At 44.7% G+C, this 26,918-nt stretch overlaps 3 protein-coding genes across 3 annotated transcripts; all 3 read left to right on the top strand.

Moving 5' to 3' along the window:
- Positions 583–1,425, top strand: LOC8081430 (BTB/POZ and MATH domain-containing protein 1). Its single transcript, XM_002467991.1, has one exon. It carries the CDS (start codon positions 583–585, stop codon positions 1,423–1,425), a length of 843 nt encoding a protein of 280 aa, XP_002468036.1.
- Positions 9,287–11,275, top strand: LOC8081429 (probable protein phosphatase 2C 32). Its single transcript, XM_002467990.2, has 3 exons — positions 9,287–9,919; positions 10,111–10,449; positions 10,618–11,275. Exons 1-3 carry the CDS (start codon positions 9,434–9,436, stop codon positions 10,963–10,965), a joined length of 1,173 nt encoding a protein of 390 aa, XP_002468035.1. The 5' UTR covers positions 9,287–9,433; the 3' UTR covers positions 10,966–11,275.
- On the top strand, positions 17,819–20,555 carry LOC8081428 (mitochondrial succinate-fumarate transporter 1). The gene is made up of 2 exons (XM_002467989.2): positions 17,819–18,449; positions 19,734–20,555. The coding sequence occupies exons 1-2, from the start codon at positions 17,982–17,984 to the stop codon at positions 20,265–20,267; spliced, it is 1,002 nt and encodes a 333-aa protein (XP_002468034.1). The 5' UTR covers positions 17,819–17,981; the 3' UTR covers positions 20,268–20,555.

The following is a 26,918-nucleotide window of genomic DNA, read 5'->3' as shown; positions in this document are numbered from 1 at the left end:
AAGCAGCTTCCTATACGTGATGGTTGCGTGATGCATCTTTCCTTATGTACTCCGTATTCAAGAGAGAGAGAGAGAGAGAGAGAGAGAGAGAGAGAGAGAGAGAGAGAGAGAGAGAGAGAGAGAGAGAGAGAGAGAGAGAGAGAGAATATACTTGTTTTTATTTCAAGGCCTGATCGATACCAAAGGACAAATAAAGATCGTCCCGTCGCGCTATAGCTAGCTAGCACACCGTCCACGCACGTCGTACGTATAGGCATCTCCGTCGTCGTTCATGATGAGCCTCAACTCCTCCAGCACCCGCGACGACGGCGTGTCGCCGTCGCGCTCCGCCTCCACCATCGTAGCGGCAAGCGTTTACCACGTGATCAAGATCGAGGGCTACTCCAACACATTGGAAGCCGAACGTAGCCACCAGCTGAGTTCCTGCCCGTTTACATCAGGCGGCCACACCTGGCACATCAACTACCGCCCCACGGGAAGCCGGAAAAGCAACACAGAATACATGTCCTTCTTCCTGGTTCTCGAGGAGGAGGATACCACCACCACCGTACCACCACCGTCGCCTGCTGCAGCGAGCAAGTCATGGCACGGGTGACCTTCAGCCTGCTCGACCAAGAAGGGAACCCGGTGCCGGCCTACACGTTTACCACCCAAATGTGCAACTTCTCAGTGAATAAGTCACAGGGATACGAGAACTTCATCAGAAGGGTAGACCTAGAGCGATCGGGACATCTCACAGACGACTCCTTCTCCGTCGGGTGCTATGTGGTTGTTACCAAGGAAGCTGCAGCGTCATCCACTGCGGTGGCGCCGCCACCACCATCGGACATGCACCTACACTACGGCCATCTCCTTTCGAGCAAACAATATACCGATGTTGAATTTCTAGTTGGAGGGGAGACATTCTTGGCACACAGATTGGTGCTCGCAGCACGATCACCAGTTTTTATGGCGGAGCTCTTCCCTCTAATGAACGAGGTCACCGCCGCAGAGGAGGTGGTACAGATAGATGATATGGAGGCACAAGCTTTTAAGGCTCTACTTACCTTCATTTACACTGATACTTTGCCAGAGTTTAATCAACATGAGGATGATGATGAGATGACAATGATTCAACGTCTGCTTGTTGCGGCGGACAAATATAAACTACAGAGGTTAAAATTGACATGTGAAAATAAGTTATGCAGACATATTGATATAGGTTCTGTGGCAACCATCTTGGTGCTAGCCGACAAGTACCATTGTGAAGGGCTTAGGGAAGCATGCTTCGAGTTCCTCAGCTCATCCGCAACTCTGTCTGTGGTCGTGGAAACTGATGGTTTTCTATATTTAACTCAGACGTGCCCAGCTGTTTTGAAGGATCTAATTTCCAATATTGTTGCTCATCAATTGGAGAGGACTGATCCTTTTTCAGTGAACAAATAAGTCAAGTTAATAACATCTTAGTTACAGGATTCAGCCATAGCAAAAAAGTCGACAGAGAAATATTAGTTAAAGATTTTAAACGTGGACAAAATAAAGTCTCTATGGCGTAGTGGGTTTCTGCATGCAGCTGCCTGTTTAAAGCAGTTTTGAACCTTCTTTTCACCATTAATAGTCTGCATGTACTAATAGCTTTTTAATTATCAGCAAATAGTTGTAACAATTTTTTTTATCTAGTCAGTGCAGCGGTGGGCCGGTGGTCTTGGCTGAATTTTTTTGGCTGTTTTTTTTTAAAAAAAATATATAGAACCTGAATTCAATTCCATTTGAAGGTGGATCAGTGGTCTCATGTATAATAGTGGTACAGGTTATATGCCATCAAATAAAAAAAATGATATATGAAGGCGTCCTTTTCCCCTTGAAACAGAGGGCATCAGCATCACACCTCAGCTTCATATGTCCTTTTCTTTTTCAATTTATTTGCTACACTTTTGAAATAGATTGTTTGCTCCACATATTAAAATACATTCTCCTAAGAAAAGTTTCTCCTACTACATTGCTTAACCCACTTATATTTTAATCTACTTGTTAAGCTTATTTCTTAAAATATTTAATTTATTATTATTGTTGTTGTCGAGTAAATATTTTGCAATAATAATCTAAATCAAACTTTCTTCTACTCAACAATGAAATGTCCATTCGATAGATCGATCCAAAATCTAAACACGCAGATTCTTGGAAGGAAACGGGAAGACGTAGCAACCAAGCTTGTATTTCTGACCCCACAATCGCTAGGAGAAACATGCCTCTTCTGGTTGGCATTGGGGAGAACTGACCAACGAATCTCCTGCCTGTTGCAGGCAGACAAGTTTTTTCCGTTGGTGTGTGTGTGTGGGTGGTTCTAGCTCTAAATGACCCTCGTTGCCATGCATCCTCTCCTATATAGAGTACATCTTCATCATGAGGGTGATGCTTGGATGTTTTTCCCAGTTGGGAGAGGGATAGTGGTTTCCCGTTTTCTAGCTCCACATGACCCTTGTTGCCATGCATCCTCTCTTACATGGAGTACATCTTCATCATGAGGGTGATGCTTGGATGTTTTTCCGAGTTGGGGGCAGTGGTTCCCTGTTTCCTAGCTCTACATGCCCCTCGTTGCCATACATTTTCTCCTACATGTAGTACATCTTCATCATGAAGGTGACGCTTGGATGTTTTTCCGACTTTAGAATGGCCCTTTATGTGGTTAGTGTGGTGCCCTGGACATGTAAGTACTTTCAGATTCATTTTGATATGTCTGTCCATAGAATGATGCATTTGCTCTGCAGGTCAGCGCGTAATTGTGTGTATTCATAATTTTTCATCAGGATATAAAATCACTAAGAGCCTCATTGGTTGCCCATATATAAAATCACAAAGAGAATTAAAAATTCATTTACAGATAAAACTTTTATATATTCGTTCGTATCGACTTAAAGGCTAATGCTAAAAAGAAATTATGTTGAAAATATCTTAAAATCAACTTCAAAATCAAGTTCAAAAAATATGCTTATTAGACCAACTGATAAGGCTTTCGAGAACTAAATTAAGTCCAAAAGCTTATTGTTAGCTAACAAATTACATATGCAGGTATTTTAGTTTCGGAATTGCTATAAAACTTGCAACATTTTTTTTAAAAAAAATGTCGGTTTTTAGCCCTTAGAATTGTTTCGAGATTCGTGCACGCGAGATGAAGAAAAAAAAATCAGAAAATGGCGCAATAGACATGAGTAGATCATGCACCCTCCCCTTAGTAAAAGCCAACTCAAGTGTCGATATTGAACGCACAGTCTACATGGTTGCAGTGTAACTACATACACCGTAACTACACAATTTTGTGGGGTTGCTAGTAATGACGTCGGTGTTGGATCCAAAGGCTAAAAACACAAATGTTTTGGCACCTCATTTCTGTCGAACGTTAATCCCTTTTAGTTTTACTTTAAGTCAAACTAATCTGACTTTAATCAAATTTACGAAATATCTAAGTGAACAACCACAAGTAACATCAAATTAGGTCAGTATTCCCTATATAAAAAGAATAGCAACACATTTTATGACAAATATATTTTTATTTATTTGAGAAACTATTATAATATTTTTTTTCTTGTCCATAGTAAAGCATATTCATCTAGCTAGTATTAAGTGTATTCTTTTATAAACTTAATTGAAGTAAAAGAAGTTTGATTGAGGAAAAAAATATATTACATTATTTGTAGTATAAAAGTTTACGTATCATGTAACAACGGACACACTACCTAGTCTCTGTACAAACAAAAACAGGGCAGTTCGGTCGATGGTGCCGTCGGCCGCCTCTTTTCGTCAAAACCATACATAATCGGTCGTCGCTCATCAGTCATCACTGACGCCGTACGGCCGTAGCATAGGCGCGGGCGAAGAAGAAAAGCAAAAGCTTCCAGGATTCAGGCCTTGTTTCTTGTTTAGTTCGCAAAATTTTTCAAGATTCTCCGTCACATCGAATCTTGCGGCACATGCATGGAGCATTAAATATACATAAAAACAAAAACTATTTGCACAGTTCATCTGTAAACCGCGAGATGAATCTTTTGAGCCTAGTTACTCTATAATTGGACAATGTTTGTCAAATAAAAACGAAAGTGCTACAGTGCCGTTTTTCACAACTTTTTGCGAACTGAACAAGGGCCTTGTTTAGTTCGTAAAATTTTTCAAGATTCCCCGTCACATCGAATCTTGCGGCACATGCATGGAGCATTAAATATACATGAAAACAAAAACTATTTGCACAGTTCATCTGTAAACCGCGAGATGAATCTTTTGAGCCTAATTACTCTATAATTGGACAATGTTTGTCAAATAAAAACGAAAGTGCTACAGTGCCGTTTTTCACAAGTTTTTGCGAACTGAACAAGGCCTCCGTCATCAGTGGATAAAGCTTGACCGGTAGACTATTGACCAGGAATAAAATATGATGCTCGCAGAGTAGTCCAGTTGCAGTCCGAGTCAACGCAGCAGGGAGCCAGGCAGCAAGGATCGTCGTCGTCGACAGCAGCAAAGCAAAGGCAAGGCAAAAGCGGTCAAAACCACAGCTGCGTCCTCGCTTGAACCTTGACAACACACGCGCAGTGGTGAACGTCTCTAGTGTCTAGAGTCTAGACACACAGACGAGCCTCGCATCTCATGGTTGACCGACTACTCCCTTCTCGTTCGCGCGTGCGTGCGCCAGCGATTACGTTTCGTAGTATGCCCACGTTCGGCCCGAGTGGCAGCGCACATGCCATGCCATGCCAAGTGAGCAGCAGTAGCTAGTTGGCATCAGCGGAGCGCCCAGGATGCGTTGCCAGGTTGGATTGGTTGGCGAATGGGGTGGGGGGGGGGGGGGGGGGCATCCGGGCAGGGGCTGGACTTTTGACCGTTGATCGAATCGAAAAAACCACGAGCAGAGCTGGGGCCTGGGGCGGCTGCGTACCTACGGAACGATGCACCTGCACGTGCATTCTTGGTTCAGTGGATCTCGCGATATGACCATCTAGTCGGTCCACTTGGCTCGCAGTGTCTCGTACTCGTACTAGAGCCGGCCCAGACTCCCGAGAGGCATACTGCATAGTACGCAATCGAAAGAAACTATGACACCTTAGCCTGGTTTAGATTATTTTTTTAGATTTTTTATATTGTACCACTTTTATTTGTATTTACCAATTATTGTTTAACTATAGACTAATTATATTTTTTTAAAAAAAATTCTAACAATTTATAAATAAACTATATAATTAGTTATTTATCTATATTTTTTTTGGAAAACTAAACAAGAGCCCTTGCGTGTGTCTTGTGAATTGTGACGGACAGCCCATTCTGGCCCATACCCATCCTCACTCTTACCCAGACCTTCTAGTCTTATATAAATAAAAATAATAATTAATTATATAGTTTATCTGTAAATTACAAGACGAATCTTTTAAACCTAATTAGTCTATGGACTAAACATTAATTATCAAATACAAATAAAAGTGCTACAGTAGTTAAATTCCAAAAAATTTTGGATCTAAATAAGGCCTTAGTTATGGTGGTTTACGATTGTTATGGGCAGCATAATTTAGTTGTATGCTTGTAAAATTTATACTAAAATATGTTATATTATATGTTCGTTGTGTAGATCTATTCATGTGGAGCTCAACAAAATTAGATTTTATATTTTATTCTATGATTTATTATAGTTTTTTAAAGATTTGATCAAAATATATATAAAAAAGACAAAAACCTCTTATAACCACGGAGGCAAAACAAACGGTTTAAAAAGTATCGAAGAGTATAGAGAAAAATTAGACGACCGGAAAGATGCTTTTTAAATCATGGCTGAAAATATTTTTTACTAACTTATTATAAAAAAACACTATTAGCTAACAAAATGTATAGCTTACAAGAAAAACGAATGGAGCTGCTTGCCTCTCAGTCTCTCCTCTCTCGGACCTGAGCAAATGGACTCAGGCCGTTATTTGTTGCATCTGGTACCCATCACATCGTGGACATATGTATAGTGTACTAAATATAAATTATTTATGAAATTAAAAACACAAATAAATAATAATTTACGAGATGAATCTTTTTATATAACTTTTTAACACCTCGACCGAACCCCCGCCCCCTCAATCGTTGCATACGTCAGACGGCTGCGCCAGACACGCATCAAAACTATGCGTACCACAAGATTCGATGTGTACCACCACCCTTGTTCGTTTGGCTGATAAGCCATGACAGAAAGTATTGTTGGCTGATTTATTGTGAGATAAAAACACTGCTGAATGGTTGGCATACCTTGTTAGATCCAAAAAGTTTTTAGATTTTGATATTATAGCACTTTTGTTTATATGTGACAAACATTGTCTAATTATGGAGTAACTAGGTTTAAAAAATTCATCCCGCGATTTACAGGCAAACTATGCAATTAGTTTTTTATTTTCATCTATATTTAATGTTCCATGCATGTACCACAAAATTCGATGTGATGAAAAATCTTGAAAAAAGTTTTTTGTTGTTGGAGTTAACTAAACAAGACCAAAGACTGAGACTAGTGATCGGCAGGCAGAAAAAGACAGACTAAATTTTTCATAATTTATTAATAGGTATAGATATAGATTTTTTTTCTTCGGGTACTAGAGCCGGATACGTATCATTGGAATATTGATAGCCGGATATAAATTATTGGGATATTGATATTCTAATTCATATAGATACCAAAAATCCAATCTTTGATATTTATTCACATACGATCGAATATTAAATGTTCAGATGGACTATCCATATAAGACGGAACCATTTCGAAACAAACCGATGTAAAAAGGGAAAAAAAAAGAGAAATCCGTTCAGGAAAATATCGGTCCCGTTCATCCAATCATCCCTGCCCCACAGGCCACGGCCCTGGCTTTAGTGGCCTGCAGCCACGAATACCGTTTTCCTTGGGTGGGCCCGCGTCGGTCCAGCCGCCCACGGTGCGAAACGACCAAGTGCCAACGGCTAGTGCATTTCCATTTCCTCCGCCCCGCCGGCCGCCGGCTCGTCCGCTCGTGGAGTGGACGTGGCCATCTCTCTCTCCACGCATCCGCCGCTACGGGCACTCTCGCCCTTTCCACCCAGAACTAGCACCTTGCTCTGGCTGGTGGGACCGGGAACCCAGGTCGCCAGCCTCCGAGTCCGAGACAGCTTCTTCCGTGACAAAACGCGCCAGAGTTCATCAGTGTGGCAACAAAAAGAGAAAGAGATGCCAACTGCTTTCCGAACACCCACCGGATTACCGGAACGCCCTTGTCACGAAACAAGATGCCAACTGCCACACGCGGGAGCCGGCGAGGTCGGGTCGAGGTTGCTTAGCCGAGTGTGTCATGCCAATGGGATGACTGCACGGCTGCACGAACGTAATCGTACGCGTACGGGACGCGATATGTGATTTGCTTCCAACGTTCGTCTGGGTGTGGTCCAACTCCAATCCTAGATGGTCAGCGTCGCGTCTCTCTCCCACCGGCCTCTCTCCCCCCTCCTCTCGTCGCGAGCGTCCCCGTCCCGATCCCCCCAAAGTCTTCCAGGGCACCACCACCTCCTTCCGCCTCGTCCGCGCCCGCAGCTTCCCGGCAGTTTCCTTCTTCCGGGCTCCAACTCCCGTCGCATCACGCGACCACGCCCACACACGGCACAAGGGGCGGCATCCAACGAGACCGCTCCACGCGCCACCCGGCTCTCGCCGTGGCGGACAGCGGTTGGGCGGCGTCCGTGTTCCGTGCCGCGGGACGAGGGACGAGGGAAGAAAGGGTGCGCGACGCGAGCGGCGGTTCGGCCCGTGCAAGTGCAACCGATGATGGGCATGCAGGCTCCAAGGAAATCAATTGTTTAATGACCGCGTCCTACACGAGTGGAACGGAGAGCGGCGTCCACAGGCCAGGCCAGGCCAGGCCAGATGGATCGGCGTCGGGCCCTTTGTTTGTCGCTTCCCGTGGTGCCCGTGGTCTGGTCTCCCACACGGGATTAACGTAGCTTTGACTCGCTCGCGCGCCGTTCACTCCTCCCAGTTAACGCCTGCTCCTCCGGCCTCCGCCACCACCGCCGGCCTGGGGCGTCGGCTCCGCTCGTTTCGTTTCCTTCTCGACGTCTCGTGGTCGTGCCATACGACATCCCGTGTGTTCTGTCTTTTTCCTTGGACTTGCCAGTGTGAAAAATAACTGGGCACTGGAGACCGGGTATAACACTCCGGAACAGCCGCTTTCGTTTTCTGTTCTCACTACTACTGTAGCAATAAACTCGCTTGCTTTCACTATCTCTTACGCATTTCGAAATTTCCAGGCTGTTAGTGCTTGGTGCTTGCGTCTTGCAAATACTAAAGCACAGAGACTCAGGTTCTCGCGGAAGAATTATAGACCTTGCAATTTGGTTGGCTTTATGCCTTTATATATCATAATCAGACAATGTAACTTTAAGGGTCTATTTGATTTCACTTGCTAAAATTATTTTAGCTACTTTTGGTTGACTAATGAAACTAAACTATTTTAGCTCCTTTTAGTTAATATGTTTAGAACTTTAGCTACTAAAGTGACTAAAGTTTAACTAGCTAAAATTTAACAAGGGAAACCAAACAGGGCCTAACTTGGGAACCAAAATGAAATGCACTATCTCAAAGTGGTCGTTAAATAATGAACAATAAGTGCTACTCCCTCTGTTCTAAATATAATATAAGTCACTTTGATTTTTTTAGACATCCATTTTACTATACGTTTAGATAAATAATATATCTAAATATGTAGCAAAATGAATGAACCGAAAAAATTAAAGTGACTTATTTAAAACAAAGAGAATAACTATTATAATTTAAACCAAGTGTTTCAAGTTCCACGTGCATATATAATTAAGATAATAATGAGAGAATTTATTAAGATAATAATGAGAGTTTCTGTATCACCGGTCCTGTCGTATGGCTGAAAGTATTCTTCACTAATTTATTTTGAGAGAAAATATTGCTGAATGGTAGCAAATTCGGTAAATAATCTCAAGTGAATGGGGCAATTCTTTATGCTGTTTTTTTTTAAGAAAAAATCTCAACTGATATGTTCTCCGACAAGATTCCCATTTTTTTTAAAAAAAAAATAGGATTCCCGGGTTCCAAATAAGAAGTACTTGAATATTGAAGCAAAAGAAACCTTTTCTCTTAGAGGAAACATAAAACATTTCAAAAGAGCATCTTCATGGCATAACATATGTTCCGATCTCCATTGACTACGAAAGGCCATTCTTATCCTTGTCCATCCTCTCCCGTTAGGCGCGTCCAGCACAACGCGTGGTGGCCGGTCCCCCGTATATAACCCCCCTTTCAAACGGCCATTTCCGCAGGCCATTCCAAACCAGCAACCGAGACCAGGACTCGGCGAAGAGGCAGAGGCAGAGGGCACACACAAAGAGAGAGAGAGAGAGAGAGAGAGAGAGCGCCAGGAAACCCTAGCCCCGCCGCCTCCGCCTCGCGATGTCTTGCACGGTGGCCATCCCGAGCTCGCCAGTCTTCTCGCCCTCACGCCGCCCGCTCTCCTGCAAGGCCGCTTCCGCCTCGCCGGAGCCCGCCGTCGCCGTCTCCGCCTCCTCCCCGGCGCCCGCGCCCGCCGCCGCCGCCGGCTCGCCGCTCCGCCCCTTCGCGCTCCGTGCGCTGCTCCGGGAGGAGGTCTCCCCGTCTCCGTCGCCCCAGTCGGCCTCCGCCGCCGCGGTGGCCACCGCACCTACTGGGGCCGTGCTGAAGCGGCGGCGACCGGCGCCGCTCGTGGTGCCGGCGTCCGGCGCTGCTGCGGCTGCTGCCGCGGCGGCGGCGGTGGCCGCTGTGGAGGCAGATCCGAGGAACGAGGTGGAGGAGGAGGGGGAGGAGTTCGCGGCGTACTGCCGGAGGGGAAAGGGGAGGAGAAGGGTGGAAATGGAAGACCGGCATGTGGCCAAGGTCGCTCTCGGCGGAGATCCCCAAGTGGTAATCTCGATTGCTCTGACTCTCTGTTTCGATGTGTGTACTTTTCTCTTGATTTTGAAAAAAAAAAGACGAACTTGGAATTCTCCTTCAGTGGCGATTATTCGGGTGTTTTGGGGGGCGGAAATTTTTGCGTTGATTGCTCTGAAATTGCCTTCAGGACTAGAACTCAATCGATTGATTTCATCTCTCAGGCGCTATTTGGTGTATTCGATGGCCACGGCGGGAAAAACGCGGCAGAGTTCGCTGCTGAGAACATGCCCAAGTTTATGGCCGAGGAGTTCAAGAAGGTAAACGGTGGAGAGATCGAAGGAGCCGTCAAGAGGGGTTACCTGAAGACGGACGAGGAGTTCCTGAAGAGGGACGAGAGCGGGGGCGCGTGCTGTGTCACAGCCGTTCTCCAAAAGGGTGGACTGGTCGTCTCCAATGCTGGAGACTGCCGTGCGGTGCTCAGCCGAGCAGGGAAGGCGGAGGCACTCACCTCTGACCACCGGGCCTCTCGGGAGGACGAGAAGGAGAGGATTGAGAATTTGGTATGTCCTCCTAGCCTTCTCATTTCTTGCACAAACTCTGCTAATGCAATTGAATAATGCATCTAGCTGAATCAACTAGATGATTGAGCAATTAATTAACAATCGAGCATACATGAATTGTTCATTGTTCTGCAATTTCGCTTATGTGCCTGCTCATTTGCTTTTCAGGGTGGATTTGTGGTGAATTACCGTGGAACATGGCGAGTCCAGGGCTCCCTGGCAGTGTCTAGGGGCATTGGGGATGGACACCTAAAGCAGTGGGTTGTGGCTGACCCAGACACCAGGACGGTCCTGGTTGACCAGCAGTGCGAGTTCTTGATACTTGCTTCTGATGGCCTCTGGGATAAGATCGATAATCAGGAGGCAGTAGACCTCGCACGACCTCTCTGCATTAACAATGACAAGACCTCGCGCATGGCTGCCTGCAGGATGCTCACTGAGACATCGATTTCCAGGGGCTCAACTGATGACATCAGTGTCGTGATCGTGCAGCTGCAGAATTTTTCAAGTTCCTAACCTAATTGGAGAAACTGGACCAAAACTCTAGCCAGTAGCGCACTAACAGACTGGTGGAAAGCAGGATAGGTAGACATCATGTTACTTCGCTGGCGAAAGTTTTCATTAGTCGGCATTATTTTGTGGGGATTTTAACATCCATTCTTTATCGTAGAACCATTCGGTTCATTATTTGATTCATTCTTTATCGTAGAACCATTCGGTTCATAATGCGGGGAGATCTCTCGCTTCATGGTATCTTACTGTAAAAGGCGATTTGCCTGTGTACAATGATATATTCATAGATTAAAACTTACTGTGATTTCGTTTCGTTGCCTTTTGAATGTATGTCGATTCCATCCAAAAGTAACAATACTAACCTTTGCGCCATACCCTGATCTTTTTCCTAGTAGTTTAGACCTCTGATTGTCAATCAAATGAAGTGTATATGCATGTATTTGTCCTCCGCACCTTATCAACCTGCATCGAAGCAGGATACAGCTGCTAGTTTTTTTTTTGTTTTTTAAAGACCGAAGTTATCAGACATGGACGGAATGGACTGATCAAAGCCTCCTATGTAGCCCTAGTGTTCTTTTCATTAATCATTTTTTCCTTTTTTTTTTCCCTTTTTTTGGCTTCAGCATGAAACCCGTGTTTAATTTGAGATCTCCTTTTGGAGTACATCAGCGGAGGAAACCGCGTAGAATACTGTAGGGCTACCAATCGATCTCCTTTTCTATGGTATCACTCTCTCAAAGTCAACTGACATATCAAAACATGCTAGTTCAGCTACGATCCATTTTGTAGGCTCCAAGCGATTTGCGCGTGGCCACGTGTTTTGAGACCAAAGAAGAGGCAGTCAAGTCATTTTCTTATGAGAAGCAATTCTAGTCAAGGGTTGTGATTATCAGTATATGCAGAGTTAACCAGCTTTAGAAAAATTCGCCTCTTCTGAGGTGATTGCGTCTTGACGTAGGGATTCCTTTGATCCGTCTTTATGCCACGCACTTACCGCGTTCCGATTAATTTTGACCAAAGTTTCTTACAGGATTTCACTTCTGTTATATATAGCCCAAGTAGGAGTACGTGGTGTCCTCACGTTTATAGTTTACTGCCCATCAAATAATCTTTCATAAAACAATCTAATGTTAAAAAAAATTGCAGATAGATTTTGCTCTACTCGTTTGAACTTATTAGCACGATTTATCAACTATGGTACACTATTTTTCTCTCACAACAAATAAGCATCAACAAACTTTCATAGAAACCATCAGCCATGGTACAATGTTATCTTTTTTATGAAATTACAGTGTTATCTGTACTTTCTCTCTTTTTAATACAACACCCATTTATTTATATAATTTTTAACTCTTAATTACTACAAAAGCATAAATAATAGTTCCAGCTCCATAATAAGAACACTAAATATGTTGAGCTTCCTTCATTAAAGAATTATATGCATATAGCAGTAGTATTGTTGTATAAAAGAATTATAGTGCTAAAACTAAACTATAGGGACTAAAAAATTTACCGCAACGAAGTTTTCACATAATTCAAAATGAATTATCAATGTCACTACATTAGCTTGTGGTCTGTTATGATAACATTTTCGTTACAATCAATAAATATAAAACATATACTTATTAGTAATGTATACATTAATGCATTATGCGCAATGACACTTATCATCTAGCTTAGAAATATATATTGTCATTATGGTTGTTTATATATTTTTCCACAATATCTTATACTAGTAATTTAGACTTAACTAAGGGACATTTTAGTTTATGTTTTACAACGGCTGATGTGGAAAATTTAGATGCAAGATAGAACAATATCTTTTATACTGGTATATGCGATATTTGAAAAGTAAATTTTGATGTTACTTTAAATTATCTATTATAATGATAGATGTTGGTAGTTTAGATTTAGATTTTCGAGGACATTTACGTTGTTTCCTAAGAGCATCTCTAATTGTTTGGCAAAATTTGTTTACCAAATCTTGTTGTTTCCCAACTTCCAAAATAATATGGGGAGAAAAAATGATCACATCTCCAACAGTTTGACAAATTTTGTTTCCAAAAACCCGCTAACAAAACGAAGAGCCCCGCTAAGCGAATGAAGAGCCCCACTAAGCGAACGAAGAGCCGCACTAAGCATGAGGAGAAAGACCGATGCCAAGCACGGAGCCCGCGCACATATTTGCGTGTTAGATATGGAGATATGTCAAGTTAGAAAAGATAGAGAATTAGAATGTTAAACTGTTGGAGAGAGTTTTTTCTTATTTTGCTAAAAATATTATGGATAGAAAGCCATTTGCCAAACTCTTGAAGATGCTCTAATGCTCAAATAGATTGGAGGACTATTATTCTATGTGGCTAGTGTGACCTGAATTAATGACAAGATAAATTTGATTCTTAACACATCTTGTGGGATTAAAGGATTAATTGAGATGCTTCATTAGGGACATGACATTAGCAACATCAAGATATACGTTGTCATAATTTACATTGCACCTATGTTGGTCTTTAATAGGTGTTCGATCGGTACATTCTTGTCGCATCAATTTGGGTCTGTTTAGTGTATAGCTTATAAGGTGTTTATGGTCAAAATAAGCTAAAACCAATAGTCAAATAACATGCTTTTTGCAGCTTATTCTGGGTGCGCTTATTTCCACCACTTTCATCTATACTAAAAAGCAGAAGCTGGACCAGACCTACTTAGTTTGACTATGCTTTTATTTTATCTATGCAGCTTATCTGAGAAGCGCTTCGGAGAGAAGCTATACTAAGGTCTTGTTTAGTTCACCCCGAAATTCAAAAAGTTTTCAAGATTTCCCGTCACATCGAACCTTGCGGCACATGCATGAAGCATTAAATATAGACGAAAACAAAAACTAATTACACAGTTTGTCTGTAAATCGCGAGACGAATCTTTTGATCCTAGTTAGTTCATGATTGGACAATATTTGTCAAATAAAAACGAAAGTGCTACAGTAGCAAAATCCAAAAAAATTTCGGAACTAAACAAGGCCTAAATATGGCCTTCATGTGACATCATGAACATACATTTTGTCTTTTAACGTTTGATTTTATTAGTTGTTTTGATTATACATTATTATAGACTTAATATGAATATAATAACTTAAAAATTTATTGTTGTAGAATAGTGATATAATCTAAACTGAATTGTTAGTGATATTGGTTTGTGGTTTATTAAGGAAATATTTTCATTCAATCCCTAGGGTTCCTTTCCATTTGGGGCCTAGATGCCTTGTATTTTCTTTCTCTCTGTTTCTTTTTGTTTAATTGTTGTATATAACATTATTTCATTTAATGAAAAATAAAAAAATAAGTAGGGGTTTCCCCTACTGATTCGGTAAAAAAAAAGAAATATATTCATGATGGATAAACTATTAAATAGGTATTTATTACTTGGTCTTAGTTGGCATATACCATTTACGTTAATGTTTAATTTGATTGCGGTAAAAGTGTTTAATTTATGAAAAGTATATATAGAGTACTATTTAGTTATAGAACTTATTTTTTGCAAGAGCTTATATTACTATTAGATATTAGATGTAGCTTTGAGATATATTTTAGTTTACCTATTTATAATGGTGGAGGGGCCAATTTAAATACAAACCGGATGAGTTACTTCATATTATTTTTTAGTGGCATATGTAGGTAATTTATAGTAAATTTTGGGGACTATTTTCCATTATCTATCATAATGGTAGAGTGGATATATAACTTAGATATAAATTTGTGGATAAAACAAGAAACTTCTCTTTCAGATAAGGCAAGCCAGGATTACACGATAAGGCAAGAAACTTCAAGCGAACAGGACCTCGAGATCCTTGGGACTATCGGCTAGTCATGTTAGGCCTTGTTTACATTTAAAAAGTTTTTGGATTTTGATATCGTAGAAATTCCATTTTTATTTGACAAACATTGTCCAATTATAGAGTAACTAGGCTTAAAAGATTCGTCTCGCGATTTACAGACAAATTGTGCAATTAGTTTTTATTTCTATCTATATTTAATGCTTCATGCATGTGCCGAAAAATTCGATGTGACGAAAAATCTTAAATTTTTTTGGTTTTTAAGTGAACTAAACAAGGCCTTGGTTTGTATTTGTACACTTCAGATTGTAGGCGGGGCAGGTTGTTAACATAGTCTGCCCGCTCACGCCGCAAAACTTGGTTTCGTAGCTATTGCGGACAAACTGCAATTTTTTTATCGCCCAATGATTATCAACACGCCAAGCCCGTTGGACGAGCGAGAAACCTCATAAGAACCTGCAAGAGCCCGCAAGAGTGAAGAGTCACATCTCTGCATCTTTTCCATCAATGGTGTGATGGACAATAATTTTGGCATGCTATTTAGGAAATGTCATGCTAGCAACATGGCAATTTGCATAAATTATGGGCTTCAAATCTATAGAAAGGATATCAATTTTACATATTCCTGTAACTGATGTAGCTATCTTTTTGTATCACGCTGAAGGTTAGACAAAACGAGGTTTTATGTGATCGGAGCTATCCTGTTTACGGCCCAGCAACGTGCTCTGCACCCAACAGCTGTTGTGAAGACTAGGATGCAGGTTGCTGAAGGGGGGCTTGCACATATGTCCGGGTTTGCTGGTTTTAGGAGGATATTGAGATGCGATGGCATCCCTGGCATTTTCAGATGATTTGGCACATCTGCTGTTGGAGCTCTACCTGGGTGAGTGATCGTTGTATTCATGAAGTTCCTATATAAATATATCTATCTTTCTGTACATAACAAGGCCTGACTAGCCACTTTAGGAATATTTTCTCCATATAGATAGCCGCAATATGAAAATTAAAATGATCAGTGCAAAGTTGTATCATTTGAGCTCATCGATTAACTGGATATGAATGTTTAGCTTTTAGATTCTAAATTCTTATAGTATATGTAGATACTATACGTGGAGAGAGATACACGTAATCTTCTCTATAGTGTAGCAGGTCTCGGGGGTTTGACACTCTAGTCTGTTATGTCTGCGGAAAAATTTCTCGCGAAGTTTATAGCTTAGCGGCTGGCCGAAAGCCTACAAACACACTTTGCGGCAAGCGATGCGGGTTAGCGGCCGGCCGTGAACCCGCCTGCAACTTGATGTACAACTAGTCTATAACTAGTGGTTTCTTAAAAAAAAAATAGTCCATAACTAGTGAATTAATTATTAGTTTATTTATTTGGATCTTTAGTCTTTAAATTAATCAACTGACTGTTAGTCCCACAAATTAAATAGAGCTTTAACCATATCCACGTGCCGTGTGAGCCTAGAACAAGACCCCGAGTCGCCTTCCCAGGTCTAATCCCGGCCCAAGTATCCACGCTATACGGGCCCCGCACGAGGTCCATGTGCATTCGTGTAACGTGTTGTCCAGGCTCCCATAGAAGCGTGTCCAAGCTTGCCAGGCTCGCTGATGCGTTTGCTTTGCACCCGAAAATGGTAGCAGCAGAACATATATAGTACTGACTACTGAGGCCTTGTTTAGTTCCCAAATAAATTTGTAAAATTTTTCAGACCTTCATTATATTAAAATAGAGTATTAAATATAGATAAAAAAATAATTATTTTACATGTAATTTGCGAGACGAATCTTTTAAATCTAGTTAGTTCATGAATGAACAATATTTGTTAAATAAAAACGAAAATACTATAATATCTATTTTGCAATTTTTTTGGAATTAAACAAGGCCTGAGAAGTGAGAAGTGATTGCAAATGTACCATACCAGTACGATACAGAATGAGATCGTCCTATCTCATTTTTGTTTTGGTGGATGCAGGGGCGGAGCTAAGACTGTATAGGGGTAATTTATGTTGGCTACATTGGTGCTAAAATATTTGAATTTAGCTTTTTCCAAATACTATTTGTCTTACTGAAAATACAAGTATCAGTAATGCTCCATTGTCTCAGAAGGGATGCCGCAACCTAAGCAGCATCTGCTCTAGCTCCGCCCCTGAATGGAGAAGCGCCGAGCTCAACCACAGAGGAGCCATGCCTTCCAAGAGGGATGAAGCCATCTCCTCTATTGGAACAGATGAGATGACTTGCAACTATAAAAGGGTATAACATACATGTCCGCTCCTGAATGAAATATTCTCTAAGACTTGGGAACATGGGAAATATTCTCTGCCTGTCAAAATGAATTAACCCCTATAAAGTCCCTGCACAATCCCTAAAAAGTCCCTGCATTCGAAACATGCCCTAAAATGAGATCGATCCATCTTATCCCTCATCGTCACTCCTTGAGCTAAACACATTTTAATAACAATCAGATGAAAGGAAGCTAGCCTTCATGGATCTAACAACCGGGGAAATATGGTCACATTATAATTCTAAAATAGGCAACGGAAGTGCTCATAGTCATATACTACATCAAAAGAAATTGACATGTATTCATCCAGGAGCAAACTGACAAGGCAAAATATAACAAGTGGAGTCCCTTATTTTCTTCACACCTCTTTCCGAGGCAAATCATGCTACACACTCATCTATGTGAAACAAAGACGAGCGTCCGTCTCAAGTCCAGTATGTATTCTATCTCAGGTGAACATCTCTGACGACCGTAAAGAAGCTAACCAGCAAAAATGCCGGCACGCTGCGGACATCATAGCCAGAGCGGCACGGTCGATTTGGGCCTCGTTACGTGGCGACACGAGCGCATGTGCCCCGACGCCGAGGAATACGGGATTCGGCGGTAGGTGGTGCACCCCTCCCTAGAAATGGCAGCCGGCTCCTGCAGCCTGCGCGTACTGCTCCCCGCCACTCGCAAGTGGGCCCACGCTCCGGGCCTCTGTACCGTCACGCAGGTGGCGGACCGCACAAGCGGAAGCGGAAGCGGAAACGCTGACGCATCTCTGAGCCTGGCGCCGATTCCTATATAACCAGCGCCGCTAGTTTCCGGGTCCTTCGCTGTTGAGATGCGGTAAAAAAGTGAAAGAAGAGCCCGATCCGCTCCTCCACGCCAAACCCGGTAAGGCCGCCGCCGCCGCTCCCCGAATGGCCTCCACCTCCTCCTCCTCGCCTCAGCCGCCGCCACCGGCGGCGTCGCCAGGGGCGGCTTCCCCGTCCGAGGAGCGCCGCGCAGGCGGAGGCGGCCGGCCACCGGTCCCGCCCTACGTCAAGGCGGCGGCGGGGTCCCTGGGCGGCGTTATGGAGGCGTGCTGCCTGCAGCCCATCGACGTCGTCAAGACGAGGCTGCAGCTCGACCGCACGGGGGCGTACCGCGGCATCGCGCACTGCGGCGCCACCGTGGCCCGCGCCGAGGGCGTGCGCGCGCTCTGGAAGGGGCTCACGCCCTTCGCCACGCACCTCACGCTCAAGTACGCGCTCCGGCTCGGCTCCAACGCCGTGCTGCAGTCCGCGTTCAAGGACCCCGACACGGGCAAGGTCTCCGCGCACGGCCGCCTCGCCTCCGGCTTTGGCGCCGGCGTCATCGAGGCGCTCCTCATCGTTACCCCCTTCGAGGCAAGATTGAACATCCCTCTGTTCCTCAGCCGCTCTTTGTACTCTCTTTTGCCCTGCCTGCACTGCTCTGCATGCTATAGCTTACACTGATCGCACAAGAACTGTTTGCCGTTTAGACACAAATCGTGTATTCTATACTAGATGTTTCCTGTTGAATAAACTACTAGCTTCCTTTTACCTGAAAAAAAACCCGACGTGAGAGAGCTTACGTTCAGATTACCTATGTAAAAGCGGCATCTTTACTGTATAGAAAAAGAATGGTTTATATTGTTTATTCTTGTCTCTTAGTGGTGTTGGATGCATTTTTGCCAGCTTGGGATTAAAGAAATGACAGCTATGTACTTTGCAGCCAAATTGGAGTTTGCTAGAACCACGACCAGGCAGTGATTGGGCAATTGGGACATTAAAAAAAAATGGAGCAATTGGGAAATACTGTATGTTTAAACTCTGATGCAGTCAAAACACATTTGGCCAAGAAGTTGCTGCCAATCACCTGTTTCTCCTCTAGTGTTAACTTGATTGTGACTGAGGATGAAGTAATTTATTTTCTTACCATAGTCATGTTGTCCGTTTGTTCAATGGAAACACTATTTTTAAAATTATTACCTCTCTGGTCCTTGCTAACATACACCATAGTTTTGCTTAACATGACAAAAGCAGGGTCATCAATCTATGTGAGGAAAACAAAGGCTAGATACAAATGGGAGCAATGGGATAGTACTAGGATCACAATTTTGTATGCTTCAGTCTGAACTAATATTAGTTCGAAGAAAAACAAAGTCTCAACTAACATGCTCTGTTCCAGTCGTGGATCAGGAGATTAATAACACAACTACATTTTGCCATTTCGAATACCAGCTTGGAGCTTACTGTTTAGTTTTTATGTTGTCCCAAGCGGGCATAGATAATGTGCAGCTTCTCCCTATTCACAGTGATTAAGGGGTACCTAATAATTAGAGGTTGCTGGAAAAACACATTACATTTCTTTTGTTATAAATTGATCTGGATGTACAATGTTCTGTGAAATATTTACATCAGTACCATCTGGAAATGGAATCACCCCAAGCCAACCGAGCATCGTATGTACTTTCATATTCTTTGAGGTAAAGTCGGGATCTTAGAACCAGTAATATTTTGCATAAACTTCAGCAGCTTTTTGTGTGTTTTGTTGTTCCACTTGTGGTTGGCAAGCGATTTTCATTTTTGTGAGTGACGCTTCTGCTTATTACAAAACTATGCTGAGAGAATTTTGTAACTTGTAATGTTTCTTTGTCATGGATGCAGGTGGTAAAGATTAGATTGCAACAACAAAAAGGGCTAAGCCCAGACTTGCTTAGATATAAAGGTCCCATACACTGCGCAAGAACTATAGTTCGAGAGGAAGGCATATTTGGTCTTTGGTCTGGAGCATTGCCAACTGTCATGCGCAATGGCACAAATCAAGCGGCAATGTTCTCAGCCAAGAACACATTTGATATTGTTCTATGGAAGAAGCATGAAGGGGACGGGAAGGTGCTCCTGCCATGGCAGTCAATGATCTCTGGGTTCCTTGCAGGAACAGCAGGCCCTGTCTGCACAGGACCCTTTGATGTCGTGAAGACTAGGTTGATGGCTCAAGGGAGAACTGGTGACATCAAATACAATGGCATGGTGCATGCCATACGAACAATATATTCCGAAGAGGGGTTGCGAGCACTGTGGAAAGGCTTGCTTCCCCGGCTCATGAGGATTCCACCTGGACAGGCTATAATGTGGGCAGTGGCTGATCAGGTGATGGGCCTCTATGAGCGAACTTATCTGCAGCCAGTTCATATTTGACCATCCTACTTCAGTGCTGCACTGAAATTTTTTGGTTGGTTCTCATGATTTTGAATCGGTGGTTAGACGTGGAAGCCGTCCATTAAGTGTAAACTGTTCCAGTGCCTGGATATTCATTTGTTCATTGCCTAGAGTTGGGTATTGATGGAAGCAATGAACTCTTGTACTACTATTTTGTTGTCAATAATCATGAAACTCCCTATTTGGAGTGGGAGGATATTTCCGTTGTGGTGACTATTATGGTTATAAACTGCAGTAGCCAGTAGCATCTGTTTGTATGATTGAATCTACTCCTATGTTCATCTGGAAAGCTGAAGGTTCTCTTTATGATCGGCCGGGCCATCAATAGGATACCATTTTTACCTGGGCTAGAAGTGATATTGCAGCCCATGAGCAAGATCGAAGCATGGCCTTTCTCGTACACTGTTCGTCCTGCTACTCGCGCAATTCCTTTTTCTTTGGTACGAACATCTTTTGAAGACAATATGAAAGGCAACAAACAGGCCGTAGATGACTACGGCTTTGGAACGTGAGATTTTATAGGAAACTTAGAGTAATTATATATATAAGATAAGAAATAAAAATTGATAAACAACACTAGGTTGTTTTAGCCGCCATCGACACATGATTTTTGGCGGGTTCAATTTGCGCCCTCGCCCGCCATCTTCTTCCTTGCCCGTGCCCGCTATCATCTTTCCTAGTTCCAGCGCGGCGGCTAGGGTTTTGGTCATCCCTCTTCCTCAACTGGCGGGCTTAAGCAGGCCAACGGTGAGGATAGCATCCGAGCAGTTCGGAGCCTTGGCGGTGGTGGAGGCAGCCAGACCAAGTTAGGGCAGGGGGTAGTTGCCGTTCACCGGAGTTGGAGAAGAAATAGTTGTAGGAGGAAGGCAAGAGGAGGGGAGGGGAGGGGAAGAGGGAGGCTGTCGTGGGCGCGGTTAGGTCTCACCGGTGGTGGAGCTCTCGCGAGACCCTACCACACTACAGTGGAATGCGGCGGAGCGGCGGGAAGAGCAGTAAAGAAGAAAATCAATTGCTCCTCCCCACAAAACTCTCGAATGCAGGCTAGACACTTTAAAAAAATAGTTCAATTTTACAAGAAAAACCACGTGATTTGGAAAAAAAAAACTTTCCCGTATTCCAAAGTGCCTAAACCTTCAATTCGTTCATCGTTGCAGTTGATATAGCACAATAGTAGTACGTGCCATGTTAAAAGGTAAGGGAACAGATAACCTGCTCATGATCTCACTTGGGAGGGACAGAGGAGTACTGACTGACCTCCAAATCCGAGACGAGATGCTGTCGGCAACACTGCATATTTGCATTCGTGCACGGCGCAGCCAGGCCCCGAGCTCGATGGCTACAGCAGGGCATCCAATTCCGAGCTTTGAGCCTGCGACGCAGTGGCCTTCTTTTACCTGCGTACTCTGACGAAAAGCTCCGAGGATCCGGTTCTCCGATGATCGACCGAGCATCCGCCTTCGTCGCCACAGACACTGCACCCTCGGAAAAAGGCCCGCGGTCGCCGGGCTGCCGCACGCTTTCCTGCCGCCGGCCCGGTTGCTGTCTCCGTGCAATTCTGTTTCTGAGACGCCCGTCGCCCCATGTGTGCACGCTCCTTTTTTTTTTCTCTCGCCGGCGGCCATTGCGTCCGCGTGATCGCAGCCAGCACGTTTGGAACAGGACGGGTTCACATGTTGTCTCTGCGTGACTGCGTGCATCTCGCGATGTTTTCACGGGAAATTGTTGTGTTCTGGACGGGTCATCGCCAAGTTTTGCAATGTGATGCTCAGTAGCGCCAGGTTTTGCTGGTCGTCTGAGAGACTATGGGCGTGCTCGTGCCAAATTTTTGTTTCCTAAACGTTAGGGACCAGTGCTCTGGCAGCACACACAAGATAGAGGAAGGATTCGATGCCTATCTGGAACAGCCTCTCTACGCTGCTGTTCTCGTCTGCGTCATAATCCCACACAAGTAGATGCATGGATTGTGCGGCCGCCTTTTTCGTGGCCACCGTAGCATCTCAAGCTGTGCCTTCTTTACTCTTTAGCTTGCAATGCCATGGTGGCCACGAGAGGTTGGCCCTCCCTCACATGGGACACAGATACAAGCTGTGGTTGCACAGCGACCACGCACTGCTTGCATGAAGGCTATGAAATTGACAGTAGTCTAGGTCGAGGCAGATGGAAAACTGGGGTAGGCATTGGACAGTCGATACGCGCGTCTCAAAACATCGTTGCACGATTAATTGGTGTATAATGTAGTCCACTGCAGATTGAAGTACATTTGCGTGCCCATTTCATGCAACTTGAGACGGAGGCAGATGCCATTTCAAGGCTGTTACCATTGTCTTCTTTTCTTCTTTATGTACGTTCATCTTCAATGTTTGTCAGTTGGCACAGTTACGGAGTCATGAACAGTTTGCATAGGCGGCTAGGGGCCTATTTCTGGTAATGCATTTGAGTAGGTTAATCAGTCTTTCTGAATTGATGACTAAAAGAACAGTCGTTTGTCTGAAGCTGCTTCACCTTCAATCCTCACTGCTTTGTTAGGAAAGGATGCAGTGTACAGTACGTCACATGCAAACTTTACACGGTAAAAAGCACTAGGGTGTGTCGGTACTGGAAATGGAAAGACTAACGCTCATTGGTCGCGTGGTAAAAGTGACTCGGCCCCTACCTTAATCTACAGTGGTGTAACAACTAACAATTCGTCAGAGAACTAAGGCAGATGTTTTTTTTATAGTGGCTTGTTTTGAGATGAACCCATGAACAAATCAATCCTAATCTATTTGTCATCAGTACTAATGAACTAGTTAGGGCGGTCGCATGCGGAAACCCATCCTTGGAAGCCTGAGGTGGACGTGTTCTTTTCCATCTGGTGTTCCACAATTGCACAGTACAACGAACTTGTCGAGTAAGTTTCCACGTGTGTGTTTATTTAAAGCTGATGTCGTAATCAGGTTAAATACTTAATTACAAAGTTCAAAATGAGTGACGGAGAAAATAAAGGATCGTTCAACTTGCACTCAGGTCCTAAGAACTCATCTTCGGCGTTTCTTATTAGGCCATTCTTATAAGAAAGTTTTGAGTGGGTTGAAACGAAACTGTGATTTCTGACCCTTTTTTACTTGAGTGGGTTGAAACACTGTTCTATAGCTCTACTTATATCCGATCCTAGCTCATGGTTGATTTTGGAAACAATCCTCGCACTTGTTTGTCTAATACTCCTTCTACTCCATACTTCCACCACTATAGATAGATGCATAATTTTTTTATATGTATTAGAAAATCCAGAACTACTTATAACTCGGAACAGATGAACAGCGAGTTCACTGAATATGCAGCATGGCGAGCACCGTCCATGATACCGTAACTGAAAACCAACTTCTCATTGGTTGGCCGGTGTACCGGATGCTCGACGACGAATGCAACGATGCTTCAGGCATTCAGCTGATGTTCGTTTTTTTTTCTTTCCGTTACGAAGTGCGTTGGAGAAAGAGCAGCGACTGCGTCACCCTGAATTCGCCTTTCTCTTTCTATTTTTTCGATTGCAAACCTTGCAGTTCGTCAACTTGGAGCAGTTAAGTCTTTCTCGATCCTTCGTTTGTCCGACGAGTACATAGATGTGCGAACTCTGCTATCATCAGACCACTTAGGCCCTGTTTAGTTCCCCACCAAAAATTTTTTCATCCATCCCATCGAATCTTTAGACACATGCATGGAATATTAAATGTACATAAAAAAATAAACTAATTACACAGTTTGGTTGACAATCGCGAGACGAATCTTTTAACCCTAGTTACTCCATGATTAGCCTTAAGTGCTACAGTAACCCACATGTGCTAATGATAGATTAATTATGCTTAATAGATTTGTCTTGCAGTTTCCTGACGAACTATGTAATTTGTTTTTTTATTAGTTTCTAAAAACCCCTCCCGACATCCTTCCGACACATCCGATGTGACACCCAAAAAATTTTTATTTCCAATCTAAACAGGGCCTTAAAAACGATCAAGTTGATGCGTAGTACAGCATCACAACATGGCTGACCCGGTATCATCTCTATCTGCATACCAGAAATATCTTTAGTCTGACCGTGACAGACACCGTCACAAAAGGCGCCGACCTGAGGCTTTTCAAAAACCAACGAAACGATGGAGCTCATTCAGGCATGGCGTAATACGTCGTCGGATGCCATACCATACGGACGGATGAGCAATCCATTGCGAGCTGGAGGATCTCAATTAAAAAAAAAAAGCGACCAAGAAAAATCTTAGTACACCAATACCAGCATGTTCCCGGGACCGAGTAGCCTAAGGGCACTCTCAATGCAAGACTCTACCATAAAGTCTAAGACAATTAATTACATATTATTTATGATATTTTGCTGATGTGGTACCGTATTTATTGAAGAAAGAGGTAGAAAAAATAAGACTCCAAGTCTTATTTAGACTTTAAGTCCACATTGTTCGAGGTAATAAATAACTTTAGACTCTATGATAGAGTCTGTATTGTGAGTGCTCTAATTGCTGCATCAAAATGTTTGACATGACCTGTGTGATTTATCGGGCGAAGCGACGACGACTCAGATGCCACGGACGGCTACTATAAAAAAACACGATGGTTGCGGGCTGATGATGCGTGAAGGCGAGGCAGGCGGGACCGGGGCCTTTGCGGCTGGCTGGCCGGTCGGCCGGTGCGTGCATCTCACCCTGCACCTCCCCAACAGCTCCGTTCGATTGGTTTGCCAAGCTGCCCCGCACCCGGGCCTTTTGGCCGCCAGCCTATGCGCAGCCGCCTCCCGCAAAAAAGGTCGGCCGTCACAGGGTTCACGGATCACGGACTCTGTGTCTAGCTGAAGTGCCAACTTGCGCCGCGGGTGGGTGTCGCGCGCCGCACGCGCTCTCTAGACCGAAACGGACTGCATCACAGCACAGGTGACGGTGCGCGAGTGCTGTGTGCTGCTCTGGTATTCTGGTATAGACATAGTAGCATAAAACCATCAATCCCTGCCTAGATCTTGCCAAGGTGTTCTGGACCTACATGCTTCCCTTCCCCTGCTTCGAGGAGCATGCCTCTGTGTTCGCAATCCCAGATGCTCACGGCATCAGGATCAGCTCCTACTAACAGCTTGAGCAAATCTCCCGGAGTGAAACTTCTTGTTGTTTTCTTTCACCGGAAATACCTCTCTTGCAAAACTTACTCATCAACCTATAAAACACCAAAGATTGTTCAACAGACAGTGTCGGAGCTCGCTGAGCTGACGGATAACCGTTAGCATGCGTAAGTCGGCGTCTCATCTTTTTGAGGTGCTGTGAACCGATGGTCACGGCCCTTTTGTAAAATTGTGCAGCCATGTGACCTTACTGCCGAGTGGAAGAAATGAACAAGTCACAGGACCGTCTCTCCCTCCCTCCCCGAAGAGTCAGTCGCTCGGTAAAGTAATCGACAAGCAAGTGTATTTTTGTGCGGCGCCGATGGACGATGGTGACAGTTTAGCATGGGTGGAGACAGCCAGCCGCGCCAAGGCCCCAAACTCGGCCTGAGAAGGGATCTTGCTTTCAGCTATATTTTGAGCTTTCCCATCCCACGTGATGGCAGCATCTACCTTTTCTCAAGTCGATGTGTGTAGTGTAGGCGAGGGAGTCACTAATAAAAATCAGGTGCTCCATCCGCCGAAGCAACCTGGTTTCGTGGTCCGCGTGACGCCCCGATTCGCCACCGGCGCGCGCGGCGCGGTTATGCATGCCGTCTCGGCGTCGGCCAGTCAGCTCAGCACCGTCGCGCCGGCGCCAAAACTGGCACGACAACGACTGGGCGGTGAGCCAAAAGGCCGGGACGGGAGGGCCACTGGCGGGGTGGGCAACACGCCAAGGACTACCACAGAGCAGAGGGGGATGCATGCATGACCGCGTGATCTCGCGACACCGCCCGGCGCCCGCGCCCGGAGGTTCTCTCGGCTCTCGGGGCTTCGGCCGCGCGGCCGGCACCTGGGCCCCGTGGTGTCGGGTCGCCGGGCGCGCCTAGTCGAGACTGGCCCTCCCACCCCACGTCGCGGTGTCGCGCAATCCCATGACACCCCGCCGCGACAATCCTGGGCGGGGGTGGCTCATGCCCAGCCCACAGCGTCGCTTGCTCACGCTGCCTGCCTGGTCCACGCACGTCCATCCATTCCCCTCACTCACGCCGACGCCGTGGGGGGTCCGTCCGCCCCGCGGCCGGCCGCGCGCAGCGCAGGCGCAACGTTTTTCGCGTTTCACGGGGACAAACCCCGTGCCGGCATGCTTGTGGCCTCTTGGCCCGTCCGTCCGTCGGCTGCGCGGCACCGTGCCGGCAGGAACAACCCCAGCGGTCGGCGCATGCGTGCGGGGTGCGGTGGTGGATGTTGGCGTCGTGCCGACTCCCGGGAAGGATTAATTCTTGCCTTGACCGTGTCTCCGTCGTGGGCAAGGACTAGTCGTCATGCAGTCTGCCTGCTCTTCCCCGGTCGTTTTGCCTGCTGGTCTGGTCCCAGTTCACCGTATCCTGGCTGCCTTGGGTTGGGATCGATCGATCGTGCTGAGAACCTGGGCCACGCGGGGGGGTGCATAGGTTGGGTGGTGGGTGCATCCCATGCGTCTCACTTGCCCAGACACAAGGGCTGTTTGTTTAATC

This window comes from Sorghum bicolor, chromosome 1 (assembly GCF_000003195.3).
Source record: "Sorghum bicolor cultivar BTx623 chromosome 1, Sorghum_bicolor_NCBIv3, whole genome shotgun sequence".
Classification (NCBI taxonomy): Eukaryota; Viridiplantae; Streptophyta; class Magnoliopsida; order Poales; family Poaceae; genus Sorghum; species Sorghum bicolor.
This window is presented reverse-complemented; position numbering and strand designations above follow the sequence as displayed.